The following is a 22,589-nucleotide window of genomic DNA, read 5'->3' on the forward strand; positions in this document are numbered from 1 at the left end:
GATCATTGTTTTTATAGATTAGCTGCAGGTACTGTGTACAATGATAAAACAATGATGAAATCAAAAGTTTACACCCTTGCTACTTCGCCGGACCTCTTCAGACCTCATCATCCTGTTAATGTGTTAATGAAGGTGCTCGTAAGCTGACAAAGCTTGATATTTCCTTTGCGGGGTACATCAAGCCTCCATTGTCCTTGGTTTTCATCAACCTGTAACTGGTCCAGTTGACTCATATTTCCTGTAACAGGTTCTTGCATGACTAACATGTCGCCTCAAAACCATTACGAAATATCGCATAAATTAAGCAACAACCTGGTAGTGATAAACGAAACTTGGGGTTCTTAAGTCTCCTTGAGGAGCCTCGTTAGAGTGCCCGCACTTTGCTACCTGCTTATGCACCGTATCCCGTAATGGCTGCCTCTGTCGCATATCATTAGAATGCAGGCGTAAGTCACCGCGGTATATGAAATAGCACCCTACACATAGCTATATAAAGCCCCTCTTTACCGAAGCCGTACGAACGTGCCCTATAGGAGTATAGTGTGCCTGACTTGGGATCTAAGGGTCCCGCTTTCAATAATTCCCATTTCACCCTTACATCTTATTGACTCTCTCTGGTTTGGCAGCTCCTGCCACATTGAACATGTAATGTGTTCTCATTGCGCCAAAGGTGTCTGGCCATATCACCAACTAAAGTGCCTCTTACCAGAGAGGTTTTTTTTTTCGACTTTCCGCCGACAGAGCGGGCGCCGAATTTTCTATGGAACGTGGCTTTTCATTTTATCGCATCGCCTCAAACAGTCTCAAGAGTATAAACAAATGTTGTATGCTAGGCCACTCAGACTAGCGCGACAAAATTTACAACAAATTGCATGCTTATATAAAAAAGACCCCCCCCCCCCCCCCCCGTAGCTTTTTCTAATATGTCCTCGCAACATAACCTGCGAGAAAAGCTTCTGGTGCTACTTCATCGTGTTCATCTGCTTCACAACACATTGTAAAAAATCCTAGTTCACTGGCCAGCTCCCTGGTAACTAAATAGGTTAAAGAACGTGACGGGAACAAAGAGGCCGACACAACTAGTGCGGTTGTGCCGTCTTCTTCTCCTGTGTTCCCGTCACGTTGTTTGCACGGGTAACCTAGAATTAATCACCAACAAGTCTAATCTGTTTGGCCACTTGCGGAGTACCTTGAAGTAGGCATGAACGTTGCAAACTCTATCTCTCAGTACTTCAACTAGAGTCGGGGTGGGGGAACCGAGCTGGGGGGACGGGGAAACTCAAAAGCGGCTTCATGTAGGGAGCCTGTCTCAGAAGCCGGAGACCCGGCAAATGCATTGCGGTGGTGGAATGATCCAAGGACCGAGGGCCGCATATTCGGCTAAGAGGGAGTGCTCGCCCTCTACGGAGGCCCATATGGGAGCTCGACTCGAATTGTCTGACAGTCAATCCTACGCTGCCCACATTCCCCTCCTACTTCCCATAATCCTATTCTAATTCCTATTTCCCATTACCCTTCAACCCATCCCTTCCGCTAATTCCCAGGGGAGATACGTGGGGTCTCCCCGGGCCCGCTTCCTCGGCTGTGGGTCGCTTTAGTAGCACCTCCCCCTTTTATTTAATAACTTCCAACCAAAAACTTTTGTCTCATTGACCTATTCATTTATTTTTCGAATTGCGGAGCTTTCTCTCCCCGCGATACATTAGTGGTGCGGGCAGAGTCTGACTTTGGACTACATCTTACCTTATGTCCCTTGTAGCAAATTCAGTGGCAGCTGATAGGGTATTATGCTTCAGCATCTGGACTTTTTAACCTCAGCGCCGCTTTCATTTCAGAGGAAGCGAGTGCATTTCCACTCCTCGCTGCTGTCTTTGCCTGGAGCGAGCCCAGCAGATAAAATTAGAGGGTCTCTTAGATGTATCTTAAGCGGAGGACGGCGAAAGTCTACCCTTCTCCTATCATTTGCCTCTCATCGTTTGCCACAGTTCGTCATTTCAAGTCGTCGTTTGATATATTGGTCGTTTTCCAGTCATGATGAGTCTGCCTGCGTAGTAATTGTCGCCCTTATCACTCACAACTAAGCAGGTTACTCATTTAGAATCAGCAGTGGTCATTACATGTCGTTTCACATATTGGTCATTTCGTAGTCATTAATAGTAATGATGAGTCATGCCTAGCTATTAGGTCATTACCAGACCGCTCAGCACTTTTACTCATTTCTAATCAATTACGGTCATTACATTTCGTAGTTTGATATACTGATCATTACAAATCATTTTAGTCATTATTAACCATTATTAGTCATTAGCATTAGTCATTACTGCTATCAATGTCTATTTATAACTTTTATTGATTACCTATCACCAACAATCATTTTCATTCTTAATCTCCCTCCTTGCACGTCCGCTTTTGCGTCTGACACACCAGTGCACAGATGCGACGCACAGATTACAGGCACAGCTTTTGTGCACAGATGTTCGGTCCATGAGCCTAGAACGGCTTTTGCCTTAAAAAACAAACGCATCCCGTCTCAACGTTAACGTGCTTGCACACGCGCACACAAAAAAGTGCGTTTACCACGCAAACGCGAGGCGAACGCGCCCAGAAAGGAAGCAAACCGCGCGCTCAGAGCCGGCGACCCCGGCGGCGACGTGTCCCTGAACAGTGGCGCCCTCAGCAGAAATAGCGGGCGCAACTGTAAACTCTCCAAGGACGCGCTTGCCCATTGACGGCGGCGCGACGCAGCAGGCCGCACCCAGTGCGCTTCCATCGAGCGGACGTGCCAGTGCTATGAGAAGGATAGCGCTCCAAGGGCTATCCTTTGCTTTGTAAGGGTGCCCTCCTCACAGTGAGGGATCACCCAAGTGCCATGTAGGGGGCTTCGCCCCCACTATTCATATCATTGGCATTAAATGTTTTTACCACCACCACTGATGAGGCGCCCCGCGTCGGACTTTGCACTCACGAATCACGCGGTGAGCGCCGAGCAACGCAGCGTTCGGCGCGGCAACGAAACGTGCGCCTGAGCAAGCGGAACGAACCAAAGAACTCGGTGTCTCGGAGGGAGAAAGCCGGGCAGCGACGCGCCATGAAGGCGGACGCGATCATGGGGCTGACGCCTTGATGGGATCGCCCTCTATCTCGCTTGGGAGCACCACGCAGAAGCACGATTCCTCGGAAGCAGCTCGGCACACATCGCAGGGGACGCTTTCCCAGCAGAAGCGCTACGGCGCAGCGATCACGTCAGAGGCGTCCGGCATCAGACGCTGCACCTAGCAATCGCTCTGTGAGCGGAAAGAGGAGCCACGTCGCCTAAACACCACTGTTCGAGTGACGCACGCTGGATGTTGGAAGGGGAGAGAGCGAGCAAAGTTATTAAACGCAAGGGTATTGGGGCATCCTCGCATCGGTACCCGCGCGGCCCGAAGGGGAGAAGCAGGTTAGCGAAGATAGTGATCTAAAGAAAGGAAAGACGCTTGATTCTACAACCCGTGAGGGTGCACGGCGAAACGCTGCCACGTGTCGGGGCAGCGCCGCACATTGCGAGGAGGGGTTCTTCTGTGTTTGCCGCAAGATGGCTCTGCATGTGCGCAGAGCGCAGAAGAAATGTAGCGGAAACGTACTTCGCTACTCGTGTAACTGCGACTTCTGTAAGTAACATGCTCATAATTACCGATATATACCGCAGTATAACGTTCTACGGCACATTTCTAAGGCAACACCGCATTCATTAGAATATACTTTCGAGAAAGTGTGAATTGGTTTATTGCCATACAGAAAGTGGCTGCTGAACCTCCCGAATGGCTCTCAAGGGTAGAGCCTTTGCTGTCGTTGCGGGAGTTTTAATGTACTGAGACGAAGCCAGCCTGACATTGGCTGATGATGACCTTCCAATATGTACTTTGTTTTGTGTTATTCGTGTTGTGTTCCTTGTGAAATGGTATGAACCAAAGCCAGGAAATAAAGAAAAAAAAAAGAACTCGTGGCTGAGTGGTAGCGTCTCCATCTCACACACCGGAGACCCTGGTTCGATTCCCACCCATCCCATCTTGGAAGTTCCTTTTTATTTATGAAGTGTATGCCGGGATTTATCGCTCACGGCCAACGCCGCCGACAACACCGGCTTTTCTGCGACACGAGCTCCTTAACGCTGTCGCGTTGAAATCGTAAAGAATACGCGACAATACTTTTTATCATCGCTCACGGACGAAAGCGCGTGCATGACGCCACAGCCACCGCTCAGCGGCTGGAACGAAAACTGCACGAGAAAAAATTCAATTGTCAGTTATTTAGCTGCTGTATGTAAATTCCGCGTGGCAATTCCTGTACACTATTGTCTTGCGCTGATTGCAAAGAAAAAAATTACCAGGTTTCATCATCATCAGCCTGACTATACCCTCTGCAGGGCGAAGGCCTCTCCCATATTTCTCCAATTAACCCGGTTCTGTGCTAGCTGCATCCACTTAACCCCTGCGAACTTCTTGACCTCATCCGCCCACCTAACTTTCTGCTGCCCTCTGCTACGCTTTCCTTCCCTTGGAATCCAGTTTGTTACCCTAAGCAACCATCGGTTATCCTCTCCGCACTACATGCCCTGCCCATGCCCATTTCTTAATTTCCACTAGAATGCCAGTAACGAGTTATTTCTCTGACCCACTCTGCACGCTTCCTATCTCTTAATGTTACCCCTACCATATTTCGTTCCATAGCCCTCCGAGTTGTCCTCACCTTAAAGGTCCACTGAAAGGGGTCACCAAGGAGGATGAACAATGCCATAACACTGTTAGTTATTGAACCACCCATCATTCTCCCGCACAAATTTTCTATCTAGCTTCTGCAACACCAGAGATATCGGCGATTAAAAATGACCCTTCCAATTTTCCCTCTCAACTCGTACGCCGAAGGAAGCCATAAAAAAATAAAGAATACAAGCATGTTCAAAGCTCCGCCCAGACATACGTCACTTGGACGAACTTCCGGTTGCCGTGCGCTCGCTCGCTGGCGTACTCGCGTCAATCCGTCCTCGCTCGCTCACGCCTGAGTTCGCCAGTTCGCGCAGCGAAGGTTAGTGTAACCGCGAACCCGTGGTTACCCTATGTTACACGGCGGACCAAACCATGGTTACACCACTAACCGCGGTTATCGCAAACCGAGGTTATGAGGGCGTCTGTTGACGGAAGCTACTCGTCGGCGCCCGAGTGCGCGAAACGTACGAGCGGGTCTGCTTCACAAAGTTATTCATTTGCCCACTGTATCAGGTTTAAGATCGATGTATAGAATATGGTGCCGCCCGACGTCTTCGATTACGGCCAACAGCGCAGCGACTGCGTACTGAAGCCTTGTCTTGCCTGCAGTATCGTTTGAACGGCATTTGTTGCTGAGCAGAACGTCACAAAATGCGCGGCCTTAGCTATGAAAGTACACGAGTTTGCAACGCTTGCAGCACGGTATGCCGCGAGCAGGCTGAGGTACGTTACACAATTACCGCGGGGGTGGGGCGCGCGAGCGCGGCGGACGGCGCCGTGCGTGACCGTCCCTAGTCGTCGCTAGGCCTAAATTGTTTCGCTTCGAAGCCGCGGCGGTCGACGCTTTGGAACATGATCAACGCTGTCGTAAATCGTCTACTTTGAAACTGCCTTATAGTGAATCATTTCCTGCCATAGTAAAATAATTATAGGATTAACTCTGCCTACGCATAGCTAGTACGAACAGATCGGATCAGCCGAAATGCACCAGAGCTGGCTTGAGCAGAAACTAGCTTGTATCACGGCTATCGCTCTTACCAGCAATTTGCTGCTGGTCAGCGATCCTCACGAGGGCTTCATACTTGATATTCGGCTCAGTATTCCATACGCCAACAAATTTTAGCACGCTTTATTTCGGACATCGGTGCTAACGATCCGCCGTGTCATTCGCGAACGGTATGCGGGAGGAGGGGCCACAGCGGCGGTGTTTACGGCGATCGAGGAGGTGCTGCCATCGTGCGGTGCAATTGACCGTGCTGTTGACGCCTCGTCGGACGACACTCCGGTACTCCTGAAACTATGCTAACGATCCGCCGTGTCATTCGCGAACGGTATGCGGGAGGAGGGGCCACAGCGGCGGTGTTTACGGCGATCGAGGAGGTGCTGCCATCGTGCGGTGCAATTGACCGTGCTGTTGACGCCTCGTCGGACGACACTCCGGTACTCCTGAAACTACGTTATATAAACAAGATATTTGTAAATGCAGCTTCTTTCTGCCGATCCCTGCGTCGCTTCGGTTGTACTTCATGGTCAATGAACACCTAACCGATAAGGGCGGCGAGCTGTGTAACAGCCCGCACAGAGTTCGAGCAGCGCACGAGCAGACGACTTTCGCAGCTACCGGAAGTGTGTCCGTGACGTCATGGCTGCAGTGGCCGCAGCGAATGGCAGCTTCTAGCAAGTCTTGCCAGTCAACTTACCCGTGACGTCACGGGTCAAGGAAATAGTTCCATGCGACACCGCCAAGCGACATTCTCTCCGCCCGCGAATTTCAAAAAACGCCGTTTTTAAAAATTAATAATAAATCGCTGGCTTTGTACCAAGGAGTTATACTTTGCGTTAATGCTCAAAAGGATGTATTCTACACACTCAACACGTTTGTCAGTGCCTTCTTGGGGGCCGTTTCCGTGGATCTTTAAGTAGAACCCTCCACGTTTCAGCCCCGTAGGTGAGTACAGGTAAGATGAAACTCTTGTTTACTTTCCTCTTGAGTGATACCGGTAAGCTGCTAGTCATAATCTGCGAGTGCTTGCCAAATGAGCTCCATCCCAATCTTATTTTTTTTTCATGGTCCAGATCTGCAGTTACTACCTGTCCTAAGTAGACATATTCGCCTACTACTTCCAGTGCTTTGCTACCTAACGTAAACTGCTGTTCCTTCCCGAGGCTGTTGAGCATTATCTTAGTCTTCTGAATATTGATTTTTAAGCCTACCTTTCTACTTTTCCTATCTAGGTCAATCATTATTTGCAGTTCATCCCCCGAGTTACTTAGCAAGGCAATGTCATCAGCAAATTGCAGGGTTTCAACTGATTAAACCAAGTTAGACGTGCGAAAGCAGTTTAATCCGGTTTAGCTGTCTTTTCCGGTATTTGTTTTTGTTTTGCTCTAAGGTTAGATTTGGTTACGCTCTAGGATACAAACACATCAGGCAACGTCATGTTTACGGCGTCTTCTCTCCCGTTCCAACTCAACCCGCTGGTTACGGCGTTCTTTTTCGGCCGCAACAGTAGGACCCGGCTCACTCGCCATCCTGCCGCGTGATCTGATGTGGAGTAGCAATTGCACAGTGCACATATGCAGTCAACCGTGGCGTGCAGCGTTTTTCTTATTTTTTGTTTTTATTAAGGCGAAAACCTTTAATGGCTCATGCTGTGGTGGACAAAGTGTGTCCTGCTTTTGCGGCGTTCTGATTGACCGAGGCGGGATGCGTCCCTGCCATCTACAATGCCACACTTGAATGCGTGCCAAGGAACGCCACACGACATGAGCGATGGTGTACCGTCCAATCTCACACTTGCCGGAGAGTGATAGATACTGCGCCTTTCCTTTCCTATAAACCAATTATAATTATACGTAGCACTGCAATGAACGCCAATAAAAGAAGTCTCATCTTGTCTAGTGTTCGTCATCTGCAATTCCACACTTGAACGCACGCCAAGGAACGCCACGCAACAGGAGCGATGGTGTACAGTCCAGCGCGCACTTGTCGGAGAAAGTGTGATAGATACTGCGCCTTTCCTTTACTGTAAACCAATTACAATTATATGTTGCACTGCAACGAATGCCGACAAGAGGCTAATGATGGGAGGCAAATTATAGGATAGGAAGGGTAGGCTTTCACCATTTTCCTCTTAAGACATTTAAGAGACCCTCTAATTTTTTTAATTCTTTTATCCCACTAAGTGTCAGATTTGATTAGTATTTGTTATTACCATCATCACTATCATTTTTACATACCCTACTAATGCTTTCATTAGTAACTGGTTTACAGGAAAGGAAAGGTGCAGCACATGTGGCGCACATCCTGAAGGCCTGGTTCGACCTCGTAAAAGAGTGCATTTGCACTAAAATCGCGCCAGAAATTTTGGCATCTCTACACCTTTAAGGTTCCGTTGGTGCCTCAATAAAACTAGTTTTGTAAGGGTTGGAGGTTGCTGATACCTCAAGCAAGCACAAAACAAATTAAATATCCAATCACATTATTCGGTACAATGTGTGCTCCATTTCAAGAGTGAAATGCAATTTGTTTGGAGATACACAGTAGCTAAAATTAGCAGAAATACACTTGGAGCAACAGGTAATAAAGTTCATAACTGCTGCTGCAATGAAAGAATGCACTTTTCATTTCAAAACAATGTTTATTGCATTCATTCATGTTAATGTAGTGTTGCATTTTTGTTCTTCCATGAATAGTAATTCACAAACCAAACAGATGACAAGAGGCACAGGAGTATCAAACTACCCTTCAATACATGCTGTTATAAAAAAAAATGATAATGTGAGCTGGTTTTAGAAAAGGCAGTTAAGGCACATTCTTAAATCACAGATAAGTGTAGACCAGCACTATAAGAGAAGTGAAAGGAATGACGCTATGGAAACAAAAGCTGCTGAATTTTGAACACAAATAAATATCACATGCAACACCTCTCCAAAAAAAGGCAAACACCACCAACCCATACTGTATCCAACTGCTCCCCCTCTCCCCCCCCCCCCCCCATGTCACCTCTAGCTACAAATTGCATGCTACAAACAGTGCTGGCACTAACACTTCCAGAGTAAGCTAGTAGAAAATATTCTTCATGCCCTATAAGACTGTCATAAACGACTTCGTGCGAGTAACCTTGTGGACATGCAACACTATGGGCTGCTTCAGCCTGTTTCTCTGTGCTATGCCAATTTGGAAACATGGAAAAATCCTAGCTAACAGCAACTCTTTCGTTACCTCAGGAAAATGGCCATTTTTCATATGCCTAGGAAAATATTATTTGTCAGTAAAAATAATACTGCAGCATATGTTGCAGCCTACAAAATTGCACATAATGGAATGCAAAGCAAAAAATTAATTAGGAAACTCACAAAAAAGTTTGAAAATTGCCATTTTTGTGGCAAATTGATAAATATATGATAGGAAAGGCACAATATCTACAGATGCATTATTAACAAAGAAAATTTAGTATATACACTTTGAAGATCAATGACAAAGGAACACTGTGTAAAAAAAAATAAGCTATTTGTATAGTGCCGTTGTTCAGCTACATAAAAAAAAATCTACAGGTAGAAACAGCCTCATTTCTCGTGCCATGCGTTGAAGGAGTTCTGGGTTTTCGCGAGGCACCAAACCAAAACTGCTGCAAACTGGCTGTAAAGGCCGGGTATACATGTTGGACATGCGGCGAACAATCAGGAATGCATTTTCGTTGAATAAAACCACCCGGATTCCAAGCCAAAGCTCACTAGCGAATAGCTGATGCCTTTTTGGGGTAATTACCGCCACTCAACACCGTCAGATAACAAAGCCGACAATATGATTCGATATTTGACTTCCTGGAAGTCTTTTGATCACAAACATTTGATGTTAACACTGCATTACCACGAGTGGCAGGTTTTTTTTTGTTGTCTTTTTCAAGCACAGACGCCATGCTCTCTTTTGCAACAACACATGCACATTAGTTCTCAAAGAGGTCCATCAAAAATCGGAACGTTTCAGAGCGGGAAAATGTAAACTGGTTCTACAAGCTCAGTGCCTAGACTAACCACTGAGTGGCTCTAGGCGAACGAGAAATAATTTTAACATGTCAAAATCGGTGATTTAAAGCATTGATCACCGGTGATTGACTTGAATAGGCATACTAACGAAAGAGTTAAGTGAGGGAGTTCTCAGTAACGAGAACCGTCATGCAGAGCTCAGATTCAATGCTGTGAAAACACATGAACCAACGCCATAAGATGGAAGAGGCAATTTAAAGCTAGTACAAACATTTTTTTTAATTGGTTTTATGTTAAAATCATCCCCTGAGAATTATAATCACTTTTAATTATATAAAATGTTACTTTGATAAACAATTAGTTTTGTAACAATTCTCCACGCTACTGGGATATACAGTAGAGCCCCGATATACTGAGCCCGGATATTTTGAATTATTGGTTATATCAAACACTCAGATTGTCTCTTTAAATATCCTGTGAAAAAACATTGACAAGCCATGAAGTACACTGAATGTCAATTTCACATTCGCTTCAATACGCTGAGCAGCGTGACCTGCCTCTGCAAGTATGAAAGAGCACTGAACAAGGGCTGCGGGGGAGCCTCAGTTCGCAAGCCGAGCCAACATTTCGACAAAGGGACTTGTCTTTGTCTGGGCTTTAAGCACCTCTGCAAGTGGTGCTTACCTGCACTCTTCGATCACTTTTTAAGCGTGGGAAAGCATTGGCTGCACGTCCTTGAAGACTTACTAGAAGTGACAGTATTGTGAAATCGCGTCCCGAGGTGAACGTGGGGCAAGCTTAAGGGGCAAGCCTTCAGTCTTTTGTCATTTTCCATGCCCCATCACTGTCATGTGGTAAAGATAACGTGATTAACTAAAATCTAGCAGAAGCCCTCACAGGTCATGCTTCATTGCCAAATGTGCTTGGAAAATCAACAGTACCTTAATTTCAATGAACGATTATTCTGTTCATAATGAATTGGTAAAAGGATGTCATCTTATGAGAGCAAAAACTAGTTCCAAAGCACCATTCACTGCAATTCTGATGAGAAGTAAGTTATGCCAGCGATGCCTAGCAAAAAGTGCACCGCCGCCATATTGGCAGCTAGGTGGCATGTCGCTACAAGACAGGCAACAATAGAGCGAGTGCGATGTATTCTTGTTTTTCGGTTGCAGATAGGCTTGTCTACTACCAATTTTTACATATAGAATGATCAATATATAAATATATTTAGTGACCCCTGATGAGTTCGATACATCCGGATTCAACTGTACATAGAAGGGCTTTGTAGGCATTTTGCTGCTCACAGCCCAATATGTGATGCATGTGCACAGTAAACATTCAATGAAGAGCCATATATGTTAGTAAATGGGCAGAAAAAACAATATCTGCTAATAAGCAAATAAATTAGCATCTTCGTACAAACAAAAATCCTCAGATTCAACAGCCACTTCAAGAACAAAGAAACACAGAAACACATTCACACCAACAAATTTTAAGACACAAAAAGAAGTGAAAGATGCACACTGCCGTGTCACACATAAAACTAAGACTCATTCTTTTGAGATTCATCACAGTATTCTGAGTGAATAGCAGGTAAGTTGGCCTTTCAAAAACTCATTTCCAGAATGTATAAACTATAATTTTTACAAAGTTCCCACAAGACAGCCAATTTCAGAATTTGTTGCTTTTGTCTCTACCCTTACTTAAATTCAATTAACATTTAGAATGGCCACAAAAAGAAAAAAAATTGGCTATGTTGCTTTTTCACCACTAGGCATTCATTAAATCTAATACCAAATGAAGGTAGCTCAGGAGAGCATGAAAGGCCCACTAAGAAGTATCAAACACCGTTCATCATTAAGTTCAAAATTACTAAAACATATTGCTGCAACCTTCAAAAAAGGCAGTCGTTACCGCTTGTAAACAAGGTTATTACCTTCCACACTCATATTAAGTACAGGGATATAAAAAGACATAAAACGCTTACTTTTCAAAATCAGACCAAGCACTGCATCAAAAATACAATGAGCATTAAAGTTAGAAAAAGTGAAACCAAAATACGACCTTTCAAAGACTGAAAGTGCCTAGCAACCAAAGCTACCAAACATCACACAAAACACTTAAGCACCCGGGTCCTACTTGTCTCTCAACCTCCTCTGCAATTATTACTAATCAGCAGGTTAGTTGAGCCCTGCCAATAGAATTTGAGGCAAGCTCCATGTTTTACCATAAAATTTATTAAAGGTGCACCAAAGAGAATTTTGAAGGCGCCTTTCAATTCTGGGAACTGAATCTACGTGCTCCGGGCATTTTTATCGACTTTGAATTACTGCCCTGCGTAGCGGATTTTGCTGTTAAAATCAGATAAAATGCCCTGGCTCCCACCTTTCATTTTTCACTCACCGAAGAGAGTCAAGGAAGTCACCCAATGTGTGGAGTTTACCTGAGGTAATCACAGGGTGCCTTGCAACTCTGCCATCGGCACGGCAATATGTAGAGTGATCTTGTGAACATAGTGCACTTCCATTGGGCATGTTGTTTTGACAACATGCTCTCTGAATCACAAATACATAGCGGTTCCATCAAAATATATTTCCATCCTACCCAAAAAATATTCGGTGTCTTCACAGATTAGAAGATTTTGATTGGCCGCCACAGAGCGATGAGGTTTAGCCCTGTGAAAGCAGACAATATGGGCCTATTTCTAATGTCGTGGGTTTAATTTGCAACTATGTTGTCAGCAGTTGACACTATTTATTCCCTGAAATCCAGAAGACAAAAGAGCAAGAACAAGATTTTGCAGAATGCTCTTTAGTGCACCTTTAAGAAGTAGGGCAGAATAAGTAATCTCCGCAATATTAAAAAAACAGGCTCGTGTGCATCACATAAACATGAGTGAAAAATGGAGAGAAAAGGACATATTAAGGACGGTGGATTATGAAACTCCATGTGTCCTTCCACTTCAGGTCCAGAACATCCTGTGCTGATAGTGAAGTTGTGCCATAAGAAAACACAGAAAACCTCCAGAAGACATAGATGACACTAAGGAGCCAGATTACCACTGCAGCATAGAAGCCGAGCTGTATCCACTTCTTCCTGATGATATGGCTTTAGGGGATGTGGGAAGCACAGTGTTTTTAGTCTGTTATGCATACATTCACAAAGCACTGCAAGGGATCAATTATTGTAGGAAGCAATACTGAGCTCTGGCACAGTACTATATACACTGTCAATATGTCATTAGATGTGCAAAATTTCTTTGAACTGCATTTAGTAGTTCTTCAATTTTGCTTTTCAGAGTTAAAGGGGTCATGAAACCAATTTTGGAATATAAACTAGTTTATTGAATCTGATTCCTGATATTCCAAAACTAAACCTCAAAGTTTGAGCTCCATCAGAGCTGCAGATATTTTTAAAACTAGTATCTTCATTTCTTCACAAACAGCTTGCTGATCTGGCTACCAGCATAGCACAGCATAAAATGACGCCGCATCGTCTGCTGCGTGTTTTGTGCACGAGCAGCATCAACCGCAGCCCATTATGAGAAGCCGAGGTAAGTCGATGTGGCGGATCGAACAGCAGTCATGCCACTAACCGCAGTTACTGCAAACTCAGTTTTTCTATCTCTGTTAGCGCATTTAACCTAGAAAATAGTGGCGTCTGTGGGCAAGATTCAGGTGCACGCCAGCGCCTGAGTTCGAGAGGAGCACGAGCTGGACCGCTCCAACAGAGTACACATTGTGCGTTGAAAAATGTCTCAAACAGTGCTATCCCAGGGCACTTTTGTACAATCTTCGAGTACCACCAATGGCACAGCAGCATACTGTATAGGGTGCGGCACGCTGTTCACTGTCAAGCCCAAATCTGGCCCCAGCCACATCATGAAAGTCCCCAATAAGTTCATAAGGCTTACAGTACCGGACGCCACAAGCTTACCGCAACGGTGTGTCAATGAGCTCGACGAACAACGACACTCTGGCCATCTACTTATCCCTAATCATCGCTAGGTCTAGATTGTTTCACAGAAGCCACAGCAGACGGCATTTTGTAATTGATCAGCAATGTGTCATAGTAAATGGGCTACTTGACCATGAAAACTCCTTACCCTCAACCCTTTTGCAGTAAAAGAAATGATTATTTTTGGAGACGCCATAGCAGCAGAGCTAGCGTACAAGAACACTGGCAGAAACTATTATGCAGCTCTAAGCAGAAACTCCCACCCTATGGGTCAGCATTCCCAGAGCCTACTATTATTACGAGAAAAAGAAATTTCATCATGCTTTTCTCACACAGGTGTAGGGATCCGCCGTATCACTGGCATGGACAGCTTGCGGGAAGGCACGGCCAGAGTGGCCGGAACGGTGGTGTTTACAGTGATGGGGTCAGTGCTGCCATTGAATGATGGTGGTGGTCGCACCGAAGGTGGATGTGTGGGCAAAAATTAAATCACTCTTCACTAATGCTGAGTATGGTTATTGGGAGTCATGCTGGTCTTTAAACATTTGACTGTCGAAGTATTCCGAGAAGAAAAAAAAAAACTCGCCCCCACTGTCGAATTTTTTGAAACTCTATGCGTTTAGCACAGTAAGCGCCGCGGGATGGAATGCGGCCGTAGTACTCGTACGGTAAAAACAGAGCTAGTGCGAACACAGTACAGTGTATCGGCAGCTTATCGGAGCTGGCACAGCAGCAGATGATGCCGTGGCCAGAGTCGGTCTGTGACAACACCAAGCATTTCAACATGGCGATCGCTGTTGGTGAGAGAAGCTTCACGGTCTAAACTTCGGTCACTTATATTGAAATAAAGAATGCGTCCAAGAGCTCGAATTTGGGAAATAAAATAATAAGGTCCAGTACTATCTTCCAGACAACAAAACTGTAACACACTGGAATATTATGGCTAGACTCTAACATTCACGAAGAAAAAATGACCCGCAGAGATATTTACTACACGAACCTTTGTAGGTCGTGTTTTCTTGGTAATGGTTAACTTTGAGTAAAGAGAACTAAAGTACTACGATATACAAAAACACCAAATAAGCTTGCATTCTCTCCATTAGACAAAAAGCCACTGGGCCTCTAATAGGCGTCATTTTTGGTCTATTCTTAAAGCACTGGTTGGCCATAATTAGACACTGGAGCCAAAAGCCGCTAAATGCCATAGAAGCAGCTCTATTCTTGGTACCAGTTATGTTTCAAAAAAAAAAAAAAAAGTTGACAAGGACAGGCAAAATCATATAAAAAGTACAATTTACACATGCACAGTGCATTTTACTCGCTCCACATGTACTTGGTATTAACAATACATACAAATTAAAAAGTAAATGTACTTGTTTTTCCAGTAGCTTAAACAATTTATTTTTATTGAAAGCGGGAGGGGCACAGCAATTACAGAAACACTGTAAAAGGAGCCAGAGCTGCCACCAGCCTGGGACCTCCAACTTAACTGAATGTAGAAACTGAGTAAACTGCTTACACTGCTGAAAAATCCCTCAATACAGAGAATGCAATTTTTGCTACCAATTGTAGTGCTGGCCCTATGCCTTGGCTTTGAAATTTCATGGCAAAGTTAGGGTAAGTTTAGAGAAATAAGAATTTATCACTCAAAAGAGTCAAAACATAAGTAGCAAGGTAAAAAAAAAAGTCAGCCTTCAAACAACAGTCTTTAATTACAAGCATTGAATAATAGTAAAAAGATCTCTTGTTCGATCCCGTAGAAATTAGAGACTGCTGTATGATAACCCAGCCTACATTGCGTTAATCAATTCCCCTCCTGCCTATCTAAGTTAGCCAATGGATAATGGCAGGCCTATTAGCAACACAGCACATCAATGATGGTTCATATTAGAGGCTGGAAAATGGCCGATGTGAAATTCTATACATTGTGTACAGCCTCCAACAGCTAATCAAAGGGAGCTTTACAGCTGACAAGAACAGAGGAAATGAGCAGCTTGTTTGCTGAACAAACTTGAGAAATACCTTACGCATATATTTCATTTAGTCCCTAAACATTTATTTATTTATTTATTCAAATACCTCACGGGCTCCGATTGGAGTATTATGTGAGGGGGGGTTACATAACTGGGGTGCGAAACCTAATCTTCCCTCGCTGCCAGTTGTTATGTACACTGCTTTCATACACTCACTCCATGAACTGCAGGAAAACAAGCACAATTTATAAAAATGTAAACCTCACCTTAATCACGCTTTACTGAACAATTTCTTTAAATTCTTTACTGCAATTTTCGGTTTTGTATTCCAGTTATAAGCCAACCAACTTCCACTTAGTGAAGCGCAGATTTATGTTCTGTGCTTGCATCTTCTACCTTGTCCAATGTTGTTGACAAGGGTGGGGCTAAAGCCAACGTGTGCCACTAGTAAGAACCGTGGTCATTAACTGTTACCACCGCACTCACCAGAAGACATAGTCAAGGTGCTCCAGCACTACCACCAGACCAAGAATCTTGTACATAAGTGCAGGAAGGTAGTGGTGCAGAAACAGCGTCCGGTCAGCAAAGAAATATGGCACCAGGTGCATAGCATAGCCAACCACACACAGCTCTCCTCCAAATTTGAACTTCTCAAAAGTATCTGCGCAAAATCAACATCGGCAAGCACATATTCATCTTTAGTGGTCATCACATTCAGCCTTCCAAAGTGCTACAAAATTACCACCACATGAAATAAGAGTTTTTGAATAACAGAAAGAAAAAAAGAAAACAACATGCTTTGAATAAAGTCATGGAGCTGCACCTCATATCTTGGCACACTTTAATGTGGAAACTAGGCTTCAGAGTGGAAGGATTTTGTTACTGCTATACCCCTAACATCTACCTTTCTCAGGATTCTCCTACCGGCCTTCGGTGCCCACAGGTCTCTCCATAAAGTTCTCCAAAAATGGGGAGAGGGGACCAAATACATGGTACCACATTCCAGTCTATGCATTCTGGGAAGCATGGGGGAATGTGGCACAAAATCTGAAGCTGGCAAAGGGGTGCAAATTTTCCTATGCCCATTAAAACCTTTCTCAATCATGCAAATAAATGGTGCAGCACAAGTACCTTCAGGAATGTCATAGACCAGCCGCTGCCGCCTCAGAAGGTAGAAGCAAAAGATGACCATGTAGAGAAAAAGGCACATGGTGGCCGTGTACCAAGTAACCAGATTCCCAATCAAATGAATCTGGGCCTGCAGACAAAACAACGGCAAGAAATGCAAACACAGTGACATCTTGACATGATGAAATCATTGAAACACCTCTACCAAAGCAAATGCAACGGCAAGAAATGCAAACACAGTGACATCTTGACATGATGAAATCATTGAAACGCCTCTACCAAAGCAAATAAGCTGCCTAGCATGTGTCAATGCAGGGCTCAGTCTTCACAGGACTAGCAGAATTCTAACTGAAATAACGTTCAGAGTTGTTAAAATTGGCCTTACGTTACTACTATACACTCAAACCACGCTCAACTAATGCCACTTTAATGAAACTTTCACTGCAACGAAATAATTTACAATCCCCCTCAGCTTGCCACTGAAAGTAATGAAACAAATTTCTTGCTGCAACAAACCATTTTTGGGGTATGTTTCTGCTTGAATGAAATTGTTGACAAGAGGAGCTGCATTTGACAATAGGATAAGCATATCGCCACCCATCTGTGCATCCCGTAGGTCACGGCTGTTCTATTTCCCTAAAACTTTCGCTGCAATTGATATGTGCTCCTATTGAACAAACAATTAACACACGCATGAAGGGCTCCATTGATTGGTGGTAATAACAACTGGGCTGGCTGCCTTGGGACAAGGTGCAGGTGTAAGCTCTGGCCTTCTTCCAAACCAAAGCTGCAATAAATCCATATCTTGTAGCAATGGCATATACGCCAGCACTATCATTTGCAATAAATGTGAAGAACAGATTTAATTTGGTTTAGTTTGGTTCGGCTCGGTTTATAGGCTTTAGCATCCCAAAGCGCCTGTGGCTATGGGAGACACTGTAGTGGAGGGCTCTGCAAATTTCGACAACCTGGGGTTCTTTAACGTGCACTGACATCGCACAGCACACAGGCGCCTAGCTTTTTGCCTTCATAGAAAAGCGGCCACCGCGGCTGGGATTCGATTCCGCATCCTTGGGGACAGCAATCTAGTTACCTAAACACTGAACCACTACGGTGGGCGAAGAATGGATTCGACATGGTCCGCAGTGTTATTGTTGCCCACGGCAACAACACTGCAATGCAACTGCTCACTGAGTATGAATACTGCACCCCGGCAATCATGGCAAAAAGAAAAAGCAGCAGCAATTCAACTTCTTTGTAAATAAATCACATTTTTGAACTTTGTAGTACAATTGACAGTTTTTGGTTTTGGGCTCATTCTGCCTCAGCGAAATTTTTCTTGAACCACCAGTTTAATTGTACTGGAGTTAAACTGTACCTAAAAACACAATTCAAGCAGCGACTGCCTCGTTTCACAGTACATAAAATGTTTCAAGCGACGTCTACGCAAGTTTTTCCCTCAGGTTTGCACAAGTAATTAACCTGCCTGCACTTAATCATTGCTGTCTCCAAGTCACAAAAAGTAAGAAAAACTGTAATATAAATGGAGTTTCAAGAAAAGTTTCAGAATTTTCAATGTACTAACCTCGCTTTGTTTTTTAATGCAAACTATGCCATCCAAATGTAATGTTTTATTATATCATGTGACGCACAAAGACATGGCAAAACACAAAAATATAACAAAAAGCTTGCAATCATAATGATCATGCAATAAACAATAAAAACCATGGCCAAGGGCTGTAGGGAAAGGAAAGAAGCAGCGGAACACATCCACGCCTTCCCGCATATCATCTGCTTTGCTCTTTAACTCTAAGAAATGGACTCATCTCGTACCTCTGCAGTGAATTCTCCAAATTATCCAAGCTTCAGTATCAATCATCAAGCTTAAGCAGTGAATTATCCAAGCTTCGAAGCAGGGAGAGCAGGCAATGTGTTGCCAACCAGTGTACCACCATAATCGGGTGAGGTACGGAGCAGTACAGAGTGACGGCAAGGAACTACACAATAGCTCTTGCCTCATGCTAGGGTTCGCAACATAACCAAGTTTGCAAACTGCTGGCTAAAGGCCCTTTTTTTTTTTTCCGCTCTAATAAGCCAAGTTCGTCACTGCTGTCTAAGAACTGGATGTGTTAATGAACCTCTTCCTCACTTAGCATAACGCAAATACGGGCTGAATTCTGTGAGAGCTAAAAACGGAGCTGTTCATAATTGATGTCACATAATGCTAACCTACACTTTTATGCAGTAAAACTGTCACTTCTAAATGCCTTTGTATCTCCTCCAACAGCTACTAAAATTTCCAAGATCCTCCAACAGCGACTAAAATTTCCAAGATCAGGCAGTTTGCATCATAAATTTTCCCGGATAATATGTACTTTTTGCCCGTATTTATAAAAAAAAAAATGTGTCAACGAGGTTTTTACCATACACCTATGGTAGTGTTTTATGTGCCTATAACAAACTGAGAAAGAAAAAGAACAAAAGAACATACTCCAATGACAGCCATGACGATGCAGGAATTGTTTCAGCTATTCCCACAAAGCAACTACCTTCTCACACCTGAATTTGAGTGAAATATAAACAATCCACCACTTGTATGAAGAAGTCAAGAGGGTAAATACATACACGGCATTAGAGACTTCAATATCTGATAAAGAGAATGCAAAGCCAAGGAAGCAATATTCTTTTCTCATTTCTAAAACTTACATTGGTGACAGGGCTTATCCAGTATGCAATGCCACGAATCATTAGTGGCCATTCCAGAGGTTCAGAGCTGTAAACATGGTCCTGCACATTTTCTTGATTTACTAATAGCATTTTGTACTAGAAAGAAAAAAAGAAAAAAAAACAGGATTTTAGCTTTCTCTTTCTCTTCTTGATTAAAAAAGTTGAACAGAATGGTTTGGTGCAAGCAGCCATTAACAGTGATGAATGCCGACCATATTTTACAAGAGTCCCAAGCCCTAATGAGCGCTTGCCTTCAAGCACACTTCCTTGCTCTTCAATTACATTTCTTTGCCTGGGGACCTTCTTGCACTGCTTTAGACATGGCAATGCAGACAAAAGTATAGAAGGGGTAAACACACCTACTCTGCCTTTGATTAACCAGGCAAATCAGCCGCAATTTCTTTTTCTTAAAATAAATACTGACTCTGGCTACCGGTGATAGCTCTGGTCATACAAAAGAGTGATTAAAATCTGTGCAAAACTTTTTTGCTAATGCCTTGCAGTTCCCGTGAAAAAGAGCACATGAACTTCTAGAAACAGTGTTTTGAGAGAAATGCAGATAAATCTTTTAAAACTCCCATCTTTCCACATGATGTCACTATTAAAAACAATGCGCAAATGTAATATATTTGCTACAAACTAAGGAAATGTTCTATCATAAGTTTGCAAAATATAAATCTTTCCCAGAACAGCCTCACTCTACCTTGAAGGAAGCTACAGTTGACCAGCAAGAACCTTAATGTTCTTGCGGTAAGAGAGAGCTAACTGCCCTATCCCACAAACATAAAGTAAAAAATCCAAAAATATAGTTTTTTTTTTTTTTGTATCCAAAAAACACCCATTTTTGTGTACCACATTACAGGGCCATGATCATTAAATGCACAGTAACTGTATGTGGCCAAAAGCGAGAAATAGAAAACGAATGTCACCCCAAATTAAATAACCTTTACTTAAACACTGCAATGATAATTCTAGCACGCACATTCAGGATTGCACATTACTTCTGTTATTTACACAGGCAATCAAGCCTGTGTAAGTAATTTTTTGGATGCAGCATCATTTTCAACAGAGCTTAACCACACCCTCTCCTATTATCCTGCCAATTGACCCTGTCCTAAGACAGCTGCGGCCCCCTCATCCCGTGCAAGCTTCCTAACCTCATCCACCCACTTGACCTTCTGACAAACCCCATTATAAGTGCCCTCTCTTGGTATCCAATCCATTAAACATATATGCGTGCATACAAATGCTGTGGGGCGCCTACTTATTCTGCCATCCCACTTGTTCATGTGAATGTAACACCACTTTTAAACATTAACTTCGCTTCCATTTTAGGATGCAATTAAGAGAGTACAAATTCAAACACATATTTTGAAAGGAAAAAAAGAAACGGCACATTTAACAAACTGGTTTCCCTGCAAATGCGTAGCAATGTGGCAAGACTGACTCATAGTGCGAAAGTTTCATAGTTTAACATTGCTTCATGGAGTTTTACATTACTTTTTGCACCAAATCAAAAATTGCAATTCCTTGCTCAGCCAGTAATATCATAGCTGGCACCATATAAATTATAAGGTGAAATATTTCCATTTCCGCAGACATCGCTTACACATTTTTGCCCCCCCCCCCCCCCCCCCCTTCGTGTAGGCCTTCTCAAAATAAGATAAGCATAGAAGCAAGGTGGCCCTGACAAACTATATGAGGCTGGTGCTAAATATGACAGAGCAACATGCCCAACTCTATGTGGCCAAAGGAGCTCGCCCACTTTGCATTTAGGTTTCACGTCCAACAGCACAATAATGCTTCTAGGTTTCTGAACTCATTGCAGGTAAACATGAAAAAGGAATGGAACAAAGAACAACGATTCCTTCACAATTTTGCAGGGTCGACAAGGTTACTTGGAAGCAATATGGCTGAGAGCTTTTGCTTCACAACACTGATGACAAATCTCTAAATATGAAGACACTACAAAGAGCGATAATCAGGAATGATGCAATAAGAAAAAATGAAGCATGTGATGTGTGTTCATGCAATGATCCCCATTCCATGTAGCTCCCTCACTGAAAAAGCCATGTGCTTTATGATCTCAATACTTCCATATGGTGTTCTAACACAGACCTTTGTGTTCATACTTATTTAGAACACGCAGAAAGTTACAGGCCATGTCAGCTTAGGGCTAACAACCAATTGTACCTGAAGCTCCCACATCTTCTGGAAGAAGGTTAAATGAGTGGGCTGCAGTGGTACGAATTCTGCCGACACCATGTCTCGCTCCCGTTCTTTTTCGTCCGAGTCTGAATTAGAGGAAATGGCAAAGACACAGTAGTCACAATAGTCACAAGACACAATAGACTTCAATAGTCACAACAGACATATGACGCCAGATGCAATGAGTGTTGAATACGTACACTGAACACATAATGAGGTCCATCACAACAAAGAGTGTGACATCTACACACCATTGTGGCACAAAACATAGCACACTATCAGGTCACAGGGGTTAAACAGAAAATAGTATATAGTATGGTATATGGGGTTTAACAGCCAAAGGCAGCATCGTCTGTGAGGAACAGTGCAGCACAGAGCTCTGATAACTTTCACCACTAAGGGTTCTTCAACGTGCACTCACATTGCATAGTACACGGGCACCTTGTATTTCGCTTCCATCGAAACGCAGCCACCGCAGTTGGGATCGGACCTGCATCCTCAAGATCAGCAGCCTAGAGCCCTAATAACTGAGCCACCGTGGTGGGTATCAGTGGTTAATTGTTTGTGTAAGGTGTCAGCCTGATAAGGTTCTCACACTTTACATAGACAAGCGCAGTGCATAGATCAAGCGTCAATCATAGTCTCCCAGAAATACTAGGATCATGCATGCCCCAAAAAGCGGCAGGAATTCAAATGAAAGCCCTTGCATGCTTCCTTTTGACAAAGCCAACGACCTCATCCTCTGTGCTAGCGTCCAAGCGTTCACTGTATCTCAGTAAAACGGAATTCCATGGGTCTATAATCCTGATAAGACATTACTTTCTACAACAACGCATCACCCGCCTATTGCGTGCACACT

The 22,589-nt window shown here is 43.7% G+C and overlaps 1 protein-coding gene across 1 annotated transcript in view; it reads right to left on the reverse strand.

Annotated features, from left to right (window-relative positions):
- Positions 1–8,366: 8,366 nt before the first annotated feature.
- rt (Protein O-mannosyltransferase rt) overlaps positions 8,367–22,589 on the reverse strand; it is a 55,955-nt gene continuing 41,732 nt past the window's right edge. Inside the window, exons 15-19 of the mRNA XM_084589491.1 lie at positions 21,716–21,816; positions 19,502–19,618; positions 16,799–16,925; positions 16,154–16,328; positions 8,367–12,845 (exon numbers count right to left, since the gene is read on the reverse strand). Of these exons, the coding sequence (XP_084445617.1) occupies positions 12,659–12,845; positions 16,154–16,328; positions 16,799–16,925; positions 19,502–19,618; positions 21,716–21,816 (707 nt within the window). The 3' untranslated portion in view covers positions 8,367–12,658. The remainder of the gene's footprint in view (positions 12,846–16,153; positions 16,329–16,798; positions 16,926–19,501; positions 19,619–21,715; positions 21,817–22,589) is intronic.

This window comes from Amblyomma maculatum, chromosome 1, assembly GCF_055883805.1.
Source record: "Amblyomma maculatum isolate TAMU_Amacu chromosome 1, ASM5588380v1, whole genome shotgun sequence".
In the NCBI taxonomy this organism is placed as follows: Eukaryota; Metazoa; Arthropoda; class Arachnida; order Ixodida; family Ixodidae; genus Amblyomma; species Amblyomma maculatum.